A 16,327-nucleotide genomic window follows, 5' to 3' on the forward strand; every position below is an offset into this window, starting at 1 on the left:
GACCTGCTGCAATGAGCAACAGACTGGAGCTTTTTGGAAGGAAGGGAAATTTGGGTGGATGGGTTGGTAAATGGAGATCGGATAAGAAAACGCATACAGATATCTATGTGCACATATTAATATGAGTTAATTCATATTAATCTATAGGCACATATTAAGAAACAAATGATGGGACAAACAATAATCGCTGTTTGAGGTAAAGGAGATCATTTGCATCTCTAACAACTTTCCAGCTGATGCAGATGCTGCTAATCACGGGGCTGCACCTTGAGAGCCACTGGGTTAGATCATCTCTAATGTCCCTTCCGAGTCTCGAATCTGACTCCATTGTGTATGACTCTTTCTTCCTTCAGAGGATAGAAATCAGGAAATCAAATGGAATATTAGTTTCATAGATTCATTAGCGTGTTTACTATAAACCATGTAACAAGATGAAGGTTGTCTATCTACTCTGCCATTAGGCTAACTGAATTCAAATGTTCAACTCTAGGTCCTTAATTCATAGGAAAAGGAAGGAAGGAAATTAACAGCTACCAAGAATTTATTAGTTAAAAGACATTTTGCTAACAATAGCCTTATAGGAACCTTAAGGAATGGGTTTACATTTTACAGATGAGAAAACTGAGGGAGGATAAGTAAATGACGAAATATCATATATCTTGCAGTTAGAAAAGCCAGATCTGTAATCTGTAAAATTCTTGCTCTTTCCATTTGTCAAATTGACTCCTCATAAAACAAGCATGTAACATCAGACTACTTTCCCTGTCACGCTTAAGTGAAAATAAAAGTTTTTTCAACTCAGCCAATACTTATGTTTAAATTATTCCAGTAAAAAGTGAACCTTCAAGAAAAAAAAAAAATGGCTTTTAAAACGTGGTTAAGTATTTAATTCCATGGGCAAAAACTGACTTCCCCAGACTGTAATGTCCAAATCTTAGAGATATGAGATGAAAAATGGTGTCCAGGGGTTCACCATTGCATCCCTCTCCTACGGGGCTATGCCCACATGAAACAGATACTCAGCAGATATTTGACAGATAAGTGAACATTGAGCGAAAATGTCAGTATCCAAAGCAATACCATAGGCCAAGCCATACAAGAATGCAAAATGGTATAACCTGTGTTGTGTAGGTAAAAAATAATAAAAACTCATGGCAGTATTCTTAAATGCCAAATAAAATGGTCTCCATTGTTACTTGGCTGGGGAGAGGCTGGGAGTAGGCTATGGATCAGATTTTGTGGGCACCCAACCCCGTAGGTTACTTTATGTTCACTATGTAAGGCTTTGTAAATGTTGAGTCTGGAGCTTGCATTCTAATTAGCATTATGTCTGGTGTTCGCGGAAATGTATGCTGCATCCAGGAGAATTATTGGGGTAATCAGCATCCCATTCCCAATATCTTCCTCCCTATATGAGGTAGATTAAGTCTGCAAAGAGAAGCATTTAGTGCTCACAGAAAGGGAAGCACCATATAGTGTCCCTGATGTTAAGAAAAAGTTCATTTGCCTTGAATGGGTTCCTAACGAAGGAGCAGTTCTCTCATCCCTGATCACCACATTCCCTCTGTCTCCAGAACAGACAGACAGGAAATAAAACGAGCTATTGCTCTTCTCAAATGCAGTATATTTGCTGCTTATATGGCCTCTATTGAATCCAGCCCTTGGTTTACCCCTCTTCAGGGGATTTCAGTCCACTAAGGAAGGCAGCTTGGGGTCCCCAAATTGGCCTAGACTCCATGAGTGAGGCTGCCGAGACTTTTGATAGAATGAACATTGCCAAGCTGTTCATGTACCTCTTGGGGAGCTGCTAAAGTGAAGCATTGCCTTTGAAGAGGATCTCCCAGAGGAAATAGCTCTGACTTGAACAAACTTGTATTCCTCTTCTGGTAAAGTTAAGGAAAGCAGCTTGTCCACAGCAGTGATTGGAGAGCAAGGAAAAGAATTGGTGTGTCCCCAGAATCTCTCCCCTCCAGAGAAAGGATTATTTGCACAGCAAAGAGATCTCACAGCATGTTTGATTCTTCCTGACTAGCACTGGTTATGGCAGGCTTCTCAGGTTCTGGGTGTATAGTTTGGTAGATAGATATCCTTGATCTAATCCTTCAGTAGATTAAATGCCCTGTCGGTTACTCAAATGTAGTAATTTATAAGTTTCTTTAATAAAAGGGTAAATTTTCAGATGCTGCCACTCATCATCCCTATATTTGAATGCTTATGAATATTTCCATATAATTATATTTAATACTGTAAACTGTAAATGCTGTAATTTCCTTTGACCTGTGTTGCAGTTAGAAATATTACTTGATCAGTGCTCTCAATGATTCATTTTATGCCCACGTATTTAGTTAATTGGTTTTTTTTTTCTTTCCTGCCTGTGTTTATATGTAATATACTCTATAAGGGAAAAGAAATCAGTCTGCTCACAGCTGAGTCTGGTAAAAGAGCAATTAGGGTCTATCAGAACAAACAGCTGTCAATAATGAGTTCTGAATTAAAATTACTAGCAAAGAAAGGAATCTAGACATCTGCAGGAAATGTGAAAATATTTTTATAACCAAATAGCTGAGATCTGGACAGGGGTATCACTGAGTTTTCCCAGCTGTACCTGCAATGTATTTTGAAATATCCCCAGACTGAAAGAAGACTGAAATTCACTGCATAAACTAAGCTGCATAATTCTTTAAAAAATGTTGGCTGCCTTTGAAAGTGTGTATTTTGATTTCATGTAATCAGTGTGAACACTTTCTATTTCAAACTATTTTGCTGTGCCCCCGGTCATAAAATGAAGCTTAAAAATAGTTCTGTTATCTTTGTATTGTGTCTTTCCAATCAGGGTTCTATTGCTTGGATATTTTTCTTTCTGTCTTTGGAAAAAATACTTTTGGGTCTTATTACACGGTATCTGATTTGTTCGCTTTGGGGTTGTTTCCTGCAAAGAAAACTTGCAAGGTGGCCTTCTGGCATCTGAGTCTTATTACAAGATAAATTCTATACATTTGCAGGTATCTGGAGATAGTAAAGTATTTGGCCTTTAAAAAAGAAGCAAATCATATATTTTTGAAAGCCGACTTTGTGCTCTCCCCTTTGCATGGAAGTTTTAAGTCAGGTTTAAAAAAAAAAACAAAACCTATATAAGAATGAAAGATCAAGATTTAAAAAAAAAATATTTATGTATATGAATACATATATACAGATGCATGCATAGATAATCAGGAGTATATCTGGCACATCTTTTGGCCCTCATTTACTTATAAAAATATTAGGAGTGCCTCTACAGCCTTGTTACCGAAAGTATGGCCCGTGAACCAGCACGTCAGCATCACTTTGGAGCTTGTTGAAAACGCACAATCTTGAGTTTCACTCTAGACTTACTGAATTGGAATCTCTGGAGCAGAGCCCAGCAGTCTATGTTTTAATACTGCCTAGGCATGTGTACAGATCACCTGGGTAGACATATAATGCATAAATGCTTAGTGATACATCGCATGGTGATTCTACATAGAAGACGAATCTCTCGTTTTGAATTTATTGAGTTGAATTATTGAATATTACCTTTCATCTCTTTGGTGTCACAGTCTTGTGACTGTTTTCCATCTTCTACTATTACCCTGAATGAGAGGCAAACCTTCTCCTTTCTACTCCCATCCTCAAACTTGATCATTATGGCATTCTAAATATACTTAATACTACTTTTCATTAAGTACTCATCATGTATGAAGACTACACTCACTGAGAGTCATCCATCTATCTGAAAAGAGAGAGCTCACATCAGTATAACTATTTAATACACAGTCAGGTGCATGAAGATCTATCTTGACAATGCTTCAAAGGCCGCTTAATTCCTTTCTTTTTGGGTAGTTGAATAGCGTGGGAGAGCTAAAACGCATAGACCCTTTTTGGACCAACATTGTTGCAGCCTAAATTGATAGAATTGTGGACCTTGGGTCCGTCTGAGGAGCTCTAAGGAAAACTGTCATCTTGTTTTCAATAAAATTCCATTGCTGGAAGCGTGAGTCTGGGAAAGAGGAAACAGGGACCCAAGTCTTAGCTCTGCTAGTAACAGCCGCACCATCTTGGTCAAATCCCTAATCCTGCCTAGATCTTAGTTTCCTCTTTCAAAAAATCTAACTAGGAAGAGGAGTTAGAAGAGGCAGTGAGCAGTACTGATGCATTAATTCAGAAACCTGTGAGTTTAAAAAGCCAGATCAGGCCCCTGAGAACACCAACACGAAGGCCTGCTGGAAGTCTGCAGGGTGGTACAAATAAGTGAAGTAGACCCGGGCAGTAGGTAAATTGTATTGAGATTGAGATTCTCACTGTCTCAAAAAAAGCTTGTGTAAATCAAACAAAACGGACTAAATAAAACAGAGCTACCAATCTGTAAGCCTCGATTAGTGCCTTGAAAACCACCGGACCATTTATGTTTATGTGAAAATAAACGCCTTTTTAAAAAGCAAAAACAAAACCCCCTGAATCTTGCCCTTGTGGGAAAACACAGATATACTTTGCAAAACAATTGAAATAAAGTTGCCAAAGTTTGAATATTTTCCAAATACCTTTCAGTAGCTCTTCTGTTTGACTCTCCTTTAACCTGAGTTGAGAGTAACTGCATTTATGTTGCTAACGGTGAGCCTGCTGTGTGATCTGCACAGGTTGTACACATCATAATCTGTGTGATTGGTACTTTCTTTGGGTTGAGCAGCACACAACCTGTGCAGCTTTATTTGACAGACCCAGTTAATGGTTGTATCCTCTCTCAAAATGTGGATAATTTCATGTCATTCTAAACAAAATTTAGAATATGGATTGAACTCATACGGCCATTTACAAAGAAAATTTCAGTGAAAAAGATATAGTTCCTCATAATTCCATAGCATCATTCAATTGACCTTATTCAGATTCCAGTCAGCTACCAACGATAAGGGCCAGCTGAGTCTGTTTTATCTCTGCCTAAGGGCCTCCTCTATCCATCTGTAAAATAAAACCTGCTGTGGCATATTCAGGTGTTCTTTATATAAACATATTAGCCTTCTAATTTATCTTGAGCATCACATTTTAAGAATAATAAGGAATGTATTTGGCAGATAATGTTGGGACAGAGCCAAGATTATACAGAAAAGTCTTTGGATGATTTTTGAGTCAATATATTTGCGGTGGGCGGGGGGGTCAGATTAGGCCCATGTGGATTTTGTTTTTTATCAGCTTAATTCATTTTAAGAAATCCCCCTTCACCCATCCGGAAAAATAGAATGCCTTGAGGGATTATGATGGGTATCCACCTCTCAGTATTCTAGGCTAGGATCCTTATCAGGTCAGTTGTTCTGTGCTTAGGCTCTGCTTCTTCTCTGTTGATGAAGTGTGAACTTTTGATCATCAGAGCATAACACCTAAGAGCGCAATGCACTTCTTCTTTCTAGGGTGATCAAGGTCCTGGGTCCTAACTTTTGCTTATTTTAATTCCTCTCTATGCTGCCTTCTTTCTGGAACCCACTCCTTAAAGGCCACCACCTGATGGCAGGATCAAGTCCAGGCTGACTATTGCCCAGAGATGATTCTTCTCCTGAGAATCATCTCTGGGCAATATTCCCAAGCTAGAGTGAATGAGGTTCCATCTTCTCTCTTTACTTCTTTGGGTCCTCAACTGTCCCCTGATCTTTCATATTTTTATAATAGTAACTTTTTATCCATTGTTTTATATTTCTTTTTAATTCCACCTTACTGATTATATTGTCCTTGCTAAAAAAGAATAATCATACATTTCAAACTAAATGTGAAAGTCCTTCTACCACCTCCATCACCAATTCCATTCTCCACTAAGAGGTAACTATTGGTATAATTTGTGTATCTTTGCAGATCAAGTTCCATGAGTCAACATGTATGTATATAAAAGTATCAGTATATAATCATATTGTGTGGACTTGTGAAAAATGTGTTATCATGATGTATATATTGCTCTGCAACAGAAATTTTTTTTTTTTTTTGGATCAATACATGGATTTACCTCATTCTTTTAACTGCCACACAGTCTTCTCAGTATTTATAGACTAGTTTATTTAACCATTTCCTTAGTCATAGTAATTTGCTATTTCAAATAATGCTGCAATGAAAATCCCTTTCTAAACCTCTCTGCATGTGTGTATGTATACCTCCATGAAAGATTTCTAGAAGTGCTGTCAAAAGATATGTGCATTTTATTTATTTTTTAAGCTTTTTATTGGAGTATAATTGCTTTACACTGTTGTGCCAGTTTTTGCTATACAACAAAGTGAATCAGCTGTATTTATACATATATCCGCATATCCCCTCCCTCCCATGACTCTCTCCCACCCTTCCTATCCCAGCCCTCTAAGTCATCGCCCATCATCGAGTTGATCTCCCTATGTTATGCAGCAGCTTCCCACTAGCTATCTATTTTACATTTGGTAGTGTGTATATGTCAATGCTACTCTCTCACTTCGTCCCAGCTTCCCTTCCTGCACTGTTGGTGGGAATGTAAACTGGCATAGCCACTATGGAAAACAGTATGGAGGTTCCTTAAAAAACTAAAAATAGAACTACCATATGACCCAGCAATCCCACTCCTGGGCATATACCCTGAGAAAGCCATAATCCCAAAAGAAACATGTACCACAATGTTCATTGCAGCACTATTTACAATAGCCAGGACATGGAAGCAACCTGAATGTCCATCAACAGATGAATGGATAAAGAAGATGTGGCATATATATACAATGGAATATTACTTAGCCATAAAAAGGAATGAAACTGAGTTATTTGTAGTGAGGTGGATGGACCTAGAGTCTGTCATACAGAGCGAAGTAAGCCGGAAAGAGAAAAACAAATACCATATGCTAACTAATATAGATGGAATCTAAAAAAATGGTACTGATGAAGGGGAAGACATGTGCATTTTAAATTTTAACAAACACTGCAAAAATGCCCTCCCAAACAACTACTTAATAGCATGGATATATTCTACTGCATTTCAGTGACAGTTTGTTCAAAAATATTTTTTAATTTTTATTTTATAACTATATATAAAAGTGAATCAGGCAGATGAATATTTATATCCGAGAAATCTGTATAATTTCTCTGGTCATTCTAAAGAGATGCCAGAGGATGTAATACTAAAATACTTATGAGTCTGTTTTTTGTAGAGAACCTTAAATATTCTAGAGCTGCCCAGTATAGCGGTACACTAAGTTAAATGTTAATTTTTTTCAGAAGAAAAAAAATGAAAGAAGAGTTTCAAAATGGCAGTCATATCAGGATCACATCACAGTTTTATCAGGATAGTCATCTGGTTAATCTTATAAACCTCAGTCATAAAACTCAATCCATTCTATTAGATTCCTTTTTTAATAGCCTTGCAGTTCATAAATGCCATTCTCGTTACAGCTGAACTATAATATCCAATCAAAGTACGAGCTGATATATGTGTGAAATGCTCACCATGATTTTGGGGCCATATTTTACTGTCTTTGCACCCAACTAATGACCTGTAAAGTCTTCTAATTCTATTGTCTTTCTTTGCCACATCATTGAAGTATTGGTAAAGGGTCAGCATTAAAACTCCACCAGATTAATCAGAAAAGCCAACTTTTAAGCACATACCCAGAATGATTTTAGTACGAAATAGCCCCCTCATGCCTCTTAATGTTTTCCTTTTGCACATTACTACCGTATCGCATCACGGGACATTAAGCATATTTCAACTCCTGGGACTAACTCAATCATGTTTTTAGAAATTGAAAACAAATGTTGTAACTGGATGAACGATAATACTGAAGTAATAACAATTTCCTAGTAGGCGTACTTGTTTAATGGATTGCACAGTTTTTCAGCTTGTAAACACTGAAATGTGTATTACTCACTGAAAACTTTTTTTTTTTTAAAGGCAAAAGTTTGTCAATAATTTGGTTTACTTTAGTGGAATTACTGTCCTCACTAGAAGGTAACTTAGAAAGTTGATTTTACTCCAAGGGTAACAGAGAGCAGCCTAATACTAGAGTTGATTTAAAAGTGCTATCCTCTTCCCTTTTTGCTGGAATTTTCTGTAACATAATAAATACACTGAATTGTGCTGGCCTCAGCCTGAAGCTCAGGGTTATGCACTCTTTTTTTTCCCCAAAGATATTTAGAAAAATCTGTCTTTGTGCTTGGCAACTACTCCGACAGAAAACAGATAAAAATAAGGGTGGTTTATCAGTTTTGCTGTTCTTATCATGTTTCAGGTTGAAGGCTGTTGAAATGATGAAAAACAAACAGCACTAAGTAGGGTTCCGTCATTATCGCTGCTATGGGGAGCTAAGTTTTCCAGGATCAAAGAAAAATGCATTTGCTTTTAGAACCACAATCCTTCATTTTGAGAGGTGCATGCACTCAGATGCTGATGGGTGAAAAATAGAGTAAATTGGAGAAGGAAGTAAAATATGTGCTGCTGCAGGAACTTGGAAATTCAAACAAAAGTAGGCTGGTATTCTTTTAAAAGCTCTGAATGTTCAACGTTCAATTTCTTAAGAAAAATGTGGTGCCTGAGGTTTGTTGTTTCTGAGCAACTGGAGTAAAACCTAAGCACAGCTTGTTTCCATCTCATCAAGTTATAAAAACTCCCTTTATCTTTGTAAATATGTATCAAAGGAATATTTCCATGCAGGGGCCTTTGGGGGAATGTTCCTGTATATGTCATTGATCCGGGAGAAGACAATATTTTTTACCTTATGTTTTTAAAAATTTTGCAACTCTAATTGAGTACTTTTGATTTCCCTGGCATGGAAATTGCCAGGAGAAACTGTCAAGTGCAACAGAGACAAGGAAGCTGTTGTTCTTCCCCTCGAGGAGATTATCAACTGGCATAAAGATAATAACCAGAAAACAAAAATAAGGTATGGCTGTTGCCAATAAAGCGGTTTAAATTGTCATAAGGCTCCAAAGAAAAATAAACCAAGGGTAAAGTCTTGATCAAGGATGCAGCATGTGAGTTGAGTCTTGAAGGAAGGTAGATATCAACACGTGGACACGGTACGGAGGAGGACGAGGCTGCATAAGCAAAAGCCCAAAGGTGGGAAAGCTTAAAATATGTTTAATTTTCCTGGAGCTGAGGGAAAGCTGTGACTCTTATAGTAAAAGCATTGTTCTTACCTGAGAGCCATGCAGATTTAATGATGAGACCAGTGCCTAAAACATATCCAGATGAAATTTCTGAACCTCTAAGTTAAAGAAAAAACCCACAAGTACTTGGAGTAAAATTGCTACTGAAAGACCAAAAGTAAGACTGGCCTATGACTTCTTCAAAATACAAAGGAAGACCATGAAGCAATACATTTAGAGTTTGAGGAGATAATACTGGAGCCCAATAACCCTGCACAAGAGCCAAGTTGTTGGCCCTATGTAAAGGCAAATAAAGAACTTCTCAGGTATACATCAGAAATAATACTTCCCATGCATATTTTATATGAAGTACTATTCAAAGATGTGTTCTAGCAAACCAAAATATGTATCAAAATAAAGACCTCAGAAATAGATGAGCTATGTCATAAAGGTAAACTATGAACAAGTAAAAGAATTATTTGAAACAACTGCTGTTAATAGAGTTATAGATGAAATAAAACTTTTAAACAATCCTTAAAATGGAAAATAAATGTGCGGAACATGCCCTTTTCCCCTCACTGCCTTCCAGCCACCCTGGCTTTCTTTTAATTACTCCAGTATACTAAGCTGTTTTCCATTCCAGGGCCTCTTCTTGGGATATTCATTCACCTCAAAAGCTTTCCGACCCTTCTCCACTCAGCAAACCATTCCTTATCTAGGTATCGTATTAGTTCTCTAGGGCTGCCATAACAAAGTAGCACAGACTGAGTGCCTTAAGTAATATAAATTTATTTTTTCACAGTTCAGGAGGCCAGAAGAGCAAGACTAAAGTGCCGTTAGGGTTGGTTTCCAGTGAGACCTCTCTTCTTGGCTTAATTTAACATGGTCACCTTCTAGCTGTGTCCTCATGTGGCCTTTCCTGCATGCTTGTGCACAGAGAGAGAGAGAGAGAGAGAGATCTGGAGTCTCTTATATACTTCCAAGGTCACCAGTCCTACTGGATTAGAGACCCGCCATTATGACCTCATTTAACCTGAATGACCTGCCTAAAGACCCTATTTTTGAATAGTCACAGTGGAGGTTAGAGCTTCACGTATGAATTTTGAGGAGACACAATCCGGTTCATAACAGATGTCCATTTAAATGACATTTCTTCAAAGGTGCTCTGCCACGATTCTACACATTTACCTCACAACAGTTGTTGAGATTTACCATTATATATTTATTCATATGATTAGTAATATCAGATTACCCCACTACACTGTCATCTCCATGAGGAAAGGATGATGTTTGTTTTGTTCACCACTTCCCTGATACCTTAGCACATGATAGGCGCTTGGTAAATAGTTGTGGGGTGACAGCCTGCAGAATCTTATGAAAGAGCATAGTATAGCAAATGAGGACAGAAGAACAAAGTAACGAGCATTTCTTGTCTCTCCCTGGGTGGTGGTAGGTATGGATGAATTAGGGTAGTCTGTGTGCTGGTAATATGCAACCAGCAGCTGGGGGCGGTGTGGGGGCCCGGGAGTAGGGAATAGTATTTGTCAGTTTCCTTGGTGTAAGAACTCCCAGGCTGGCTGATTCCAGGCAACAGATGTGACATTAGTGTTACCTTTATTTTTAATATAATTATCTAAGCAGGATTTCTGAGAATTTAACAATTGACTTTTGCCAGCTCCAGCACACCACTGATGGATATTTGAATAAACCTGTAGAAACTGAATGCATGGAAATTTATAATTTGTCATTGTGCAGGGCAAAAGGCAAAAACAATGCAAGCCGATTCATAAATTTTAGACCTGGATGACAAGGAGGAGAGTGAGAGTGGGAAGAGCACATTTGCGCAGAGAAGACATTGATTATTCTTGGAATATGTTTATTTCTAGAGAAACCTGAGAGCCGTTTGAAATACGGGTCTCCCTTATGCTCAAAGAAAGGGCTATTACTTTAGGAATCATTTGTTTGAAGATTATTGGTGAGCCATCAAGGAGAATGAGAGAAAGGAGGACAGAACTTTGGGCACATTATCTACATTTTGGGGGCTGGCAGAAATATGTAAATTAGAGAAAGAGATTCAGATGGAAAAGTCCAGAGAAGCAGGAGGATAATTAGCACAGGGATCAAATGGAAAAAATGTTACACACTGAGGCACAGTTGGAAGAGCTGCCAGTAGATTTCTGAAGATGACACTTGGAGTTGATCTTTGATTTTGGTTTCCAAATAGATAGAAATTCTACCCTGGCCTAGAGTCGATGGAACCATTACACGTGAGCCCTGGATCTTTCTGGCTAATTTCATATGCTACATGTTTCAGGTTATTCTGTATTTGAGATCATTATAAAGTCTCCTCTCTTCCTACCATCAACCCCAAGGGGAGTATCTGATGTTCCCCATAAGCCCTCAATCAGTGTCATAGAAACCAAGGAAGAAAGGCTTTTCAAGGAACCTTTGTTAGGGATAAACACTACTAATGGAATGTTATAGAGGGGTGGTCACAAGAAAGTTTCCATATTTGGCAATTGTTGCTTACCCAGATGGCAGAGACATGTGAAGCAACGGTGATGCCCTGAAATGTGGTGCTAAAGTTTAGCATCTCAGAACCTGCATTTGAGTCCCTGTTTGGCCATTTACCATTAGCTATATGACTTCAGGGAAGTTCCTGAATGTTGTGAATCACAGAAGGGGAAAGGAAACTGACAGACATTTGCTGAATGCCTCCAGGACACAGAGCACCGCTTTACTGCCATCTCATTTACCTTGAGAATATATGAAAGCAGAAACTTCCTCAAATGTAAGGTATTATTATTGGAAATATGGGGAGAAAAGGAAGAAAAGCTTGAGGGGGTAGATTAAAGCAAAATTTTGAAAGCCTAATCTCAAATGATCCTGTGGTGATTCTATCAAAATTTCCCGGCATTAACACTGCCTGTTTCTTGTTGTCAGCTTCAGAGGTAGAATACTTAAATAGAGTTTGTACCTACAGAGGAACTGCATCTTTCTTTATGTTTGCAAAACACTATGTACGTTTAATTCAGCCTTAAAACTTACTAAATAATTAACGAGATAATTATCACTATCATGATTTAAAAACAACAAAAAAACAAAGAGAGGTTAAGTGACTTTCTCAAGGACACCCAGCCACTGGTATCTGGAAGAAGTATTTTGAACCTCATGGTCTTGCTTCAAGCTAAGAGACACCTCTAACATTTAAAACCCCCAAGAACTCTTCATCCTAGAAAAGAGGTAACACGTAAGTTCCAGGGGGACACTTTCTTCTCTGTCTTCCATATGAACAGCAAGATTGCGCTGTTAATATTTTGTGTTTGGAGGAGAAAAAAATCAGTTTTGCACAAGTCATAGCTTCTGTTCTTTGTTTCTCTTCTCCCCACAATTCATGAGGTGGACGTGGGCACATCTTTGAGTTTTTTCCTTCCTCATTTTTTTGGAAAAAATAATGAATTATTATCACCATGAAGAGGTTGATATTGTCAGGATCTGGAGTTATCCCTACCAGTTTTGCAAGATTCTGTGGTATCCTTCTGCCAGAATATAGAACCACGCATCGTGCAGACGTTTGGAACAACCCCTGATGCATGTTTGGAGAAAATATTCCCGCCATTATCTAGATCTGACCTGATACATAGGGTTCAGCTGTATGGCTTACAGTGTGGCTTCCACTACAAAGAACTGCATGAAAGTATGTCTAGTTAGAAGTAACGCACAATGTGAAAGACGACACAGATAAAGGAAAAAGATTTACTTAGTTTTAGAACATGCCAAATGTGGGGGCTACCTCCCTTTGCCCAGCTCAGTCTTACCTCGTTTCTTTTCATTGCAATGCCATGGCTTAGCAGGATCCCAAGATGTGGGAACCACTCAAAGCATTTTCCTGTCTCCCTCTTCCCTATCAAACACTTTTGTGGAGTCTTCAGGTATTCTCCACTTAGTGCTGAGCCTTTATCAAATGTAGGATTCCTTTCCCTGACTGAGAGGGGCCTGTTGCCAAACCTGGATAGGATGCTTATTATACAAGGCCTCTCATGCCAATCACTAATTCATTCACTTTTTCACAAACATTATTGCACAAAGACTGCATGCTTGGTGCAGGGCACAGAAAACAGAAAATGCAGTTCCTGCTCTCAAGATATGCTCATTATTTGTGGACAGTGGCCCTACCAGACTAATTAATAATATGATGTGACTGGGACTGTGGGGTGGTATTTAAGACACCAAGGGATCTGGGACAGAGGGTGATTACAATCCTGCCTGGGGTGTGGGGGAGGGAGAATGTGGGGAGTATAAGGGAAAACTTGCCTTCTTACAGGTTTCTTTGGTAAAACTAACTAAATAAAATGGGACTTTGTGGATCTCAGTGCATCAGGTTTCTAATGGTTTTGCGTTAAGAAATGTGCTGTCATCTCTCAGAATCTTTGTCCCAGAAGGCTTTTGCATTGCACTTCAGTGTCATGTCACTTGGTGGTTTAAACCCTGAATGGAGTCTTAGAGTCAGTATCCAGAGGCTCTCTGACTAGGTACTGACAGTTCTCATTTCTGACAGGACATAAAAAGTATACAGTTTTTAAATAGTGGTTATACCTTACTCCCACTGAAACTAGTGTACAAACCTCAGGGCTCCTATGTGGAGGCAGGGTTCGATCTACACTGCTCAGAAGTTAAATAAAGGTGATATTTCTTACAAAATGCTCACTTACCACCTACAGCTGCTTGGCAGTTGAAGCAGGTACCCTAGTGCTCATTAAACGCATTTATATGAAGTTTTGGTACATTCCTTGCACTGGTGCTTCTCTAGGCCTATGAAAATTTTTCGTGCAACTCCCAGAGCCATTCTGTTTCTTTTGCTATTTCAGCCTCCTCAATTCCCCATCCTTCTTATCCTTTAAGACTTGGTTCAAATGCCATGTCATCCACAAACCAACACACCTTTTTTTCCCCTTGTGTTATAACTATTTATGTAAAGTGTTATCTCCATTGATACTCTGACCTAAGTCACCTTTAATGTTGTGACCCCTGTGTTACTTATGAAAGCATTTCACTGCTCATTGAACGAAGAGATGGACATATCGATGCACAGGTGGACAAATAAATGAGCACATAGAAATACAGATGACGGGAAACAGTGGCACGTAGTGAAGGAAGGAGGCTGTGTGTTGCTTGGTGTCTAAGGTGCTGATATATACCTATTCCTGTAGATAACATGTTTCCCTGCCAGGTAAGCATCCGTGATCAGGAGAAGAGAAACACATTTGGATTCAGCCACACTTGACAGATAAGTGGACTCAGCCTAAAGGGTTTGATAAAATTGGAGACAATAAAAGGCTTACCTTGGATTTAAGAGCACAGATGTGTTATTTTGTTAGTGTTCCTTCCCACACTCGAGGAAATTCCAGTGTTCCAGCCATCTGGCTCTGTAATCCAGTTCAGTGAATTAGATTGTCTCCTTGGAGCAGCAGACCTTGCCCCTGTGCTTTGCTGATCTCTCACCTCCTCTTCTTTGAATCAGTTTCCACCAACTGGAAAACAACCCATAAGTCCATAAGTAATGGAGTTTAAAAAAACGCCTCTGAGCTTCTTCAGTAACAAAGATTGAGGCTTTTATTTTCCCACACAGAATACTTGAATTTCACCTGAAATTTCAAAATACATTCAACTCTGGAAGAAAAAGGAGTAAAAGCAAGAAGCACACTCACACTCTTCAGTGGTTGCTTTTCATTAAGAATTCCTTTCCATTGAGAATACACTGCACTATTTTGAGTATGCAACAACATTTTAATATTTTAATTACACACTTCCCACCAGATTGGTTTTAAAACTTCTTTGCTGAATTTTAGAGTATGGAATATTTCAAGTTGAATGATTTACTAATTTTCTTTTTTTTTTTATAAATTGAACTAAAATAGACTGAAATGGTTTATAAAAAGATAGATCCTAGTTCAATCTTGACCAGTTTTTAAAATATCTTTTAATGTAAAAAGCCTAATTTTTTTTCATAATAATTTTAAAATAATGTCTACTTTGTGTTACATGATCAAGGAGCACAGTAATTATAGATTTAATATTTTTACATTTTGAGACCAATCTAATTTTACTTATTAATTTGTTCCCTATCCTTTGCTTCAAAATCATCACCATAGCTATTTGAGTAGAATCAATGGGTTTAAAACCTAGTTCATTAAAAATAATGAAAATAATTTTATGATGTGTTGGCTTCCCAACAGATTCATTTGGACTTTTCTTTTCTCTTTGTTTTTCTTGTAGCGCGGGAGTTGGCCGGACTGGTTGTTTCATTGTAATAGATGCCATGTTAGAAAGAATAAAGCATGAAAAAACTGTAGATATTTATGGCCATGTAACTTTAATGAGAGCCCAGAGGAATTACATGGTTCAAACAGAAGACCAATACATCTTTATCCATGATGCACTGTTGGAGGCAGTGACTTGTGGAAATACCGAAGTGCCAGCTAGAAACTTGTATGCCTACATTCAGAAGCTGACACAAATAGAAACAGGAGAGAATGTCACAGGAATGGAGCTTGAATTTAAGGTATGATACTGGATGTGATGTGGTAATTCAGGAGCAAGTCATTCTGGAATTGTCTTTCTTAACCTTTCAAATTTGTGAAGTTACAAGATTCACTTGACCTTCTCCCTCAGGTGTCTGACTATAAAACACTTTCTTCCTCTTTCCCTTTTCTATTCTTTGCTTCCTATAATACCTTGAGCTCTTTTGTACTCTAATTTAAATTGAGAGATCATATTTTCATAACATAATATTTAAAACTTCCATAGTCTATATAGAGTCACTAGGTAGAAGTGAAAAGCAGTGCAGTTGGAAGAGTCATTTGCTTAAAAGTAAACAAAATCTTTGTATCTAAAGAGGAAATCTTGGGTACATTGCAGTCACATCACAGACTAAAATTATCTTTGTCGGATTTTTCTTTTTTTCTATTCAACAGCGTCTAGCCAGTTCTAAAGCTCACACCTCAAGATTCATCAGTGCCAATCTTCCATGTAATAAATTCAAAAATCGCCTTGTTAATATTATGCCATATGAATCCACAAGGGTATGCCTGCAGCCTATCCGAGGAGTGGAAGGATCTGATTACATCAATGCCAGTTTTATTGATGGATACAGGTATATACTCTTGCTCCCCTGATAGTCCAAAGCCTTGATATTTACATGTGCCCTAGTTTCATAGCCAGAATGAATTTCATCTCA

At 38.1% G+C, this 16,327-nt stretch overlaps 1 protein-coding gene across 1 annotated transcript in view; it reads left to right on the top strand.

Moving 5' to 3' along the window:
* The window catches only part of PTPRD (protein tyrosine phosphatase receptor type D), a 397,884-nt gene that overhangs the window by 371,262 nt on the left and 10,295 nt on the right, over positions 1 to 16,327 (top strand). Inside the window, exons 31-32 of the mRNA XM_057723096.1 lie at positions 15,367 to 15,652; positions 16,065 to 16,243. Coding sequence (XP_057579079.1) covers positions 15,367 to 15,652; positions 16,065 to 16,243 — 465 coding nt within the window. The remainder of the gene's footprint in view (positions 1 to 15,366; positions 15,653 to 16,064; positions 16,244 to 16,327) is intronic.

Source organism: Hippopotamus amphibius, chromosome 2 (genome assembly GCF_030028045.1).
Source record: "Hippopotamus amphibius kiboko isolate mHipAmp2 chromosome 2, mHipAmp2.hap2, whole genome shotgun sequence".
In the NCBI taxonomy this organism is placed as follows: Eukaryota; Metazoa; Chordata; class Mammalia; order Artiodactyla; family Hippopotamidae; genus Hippopotamus; species Hippopotamus amphibius.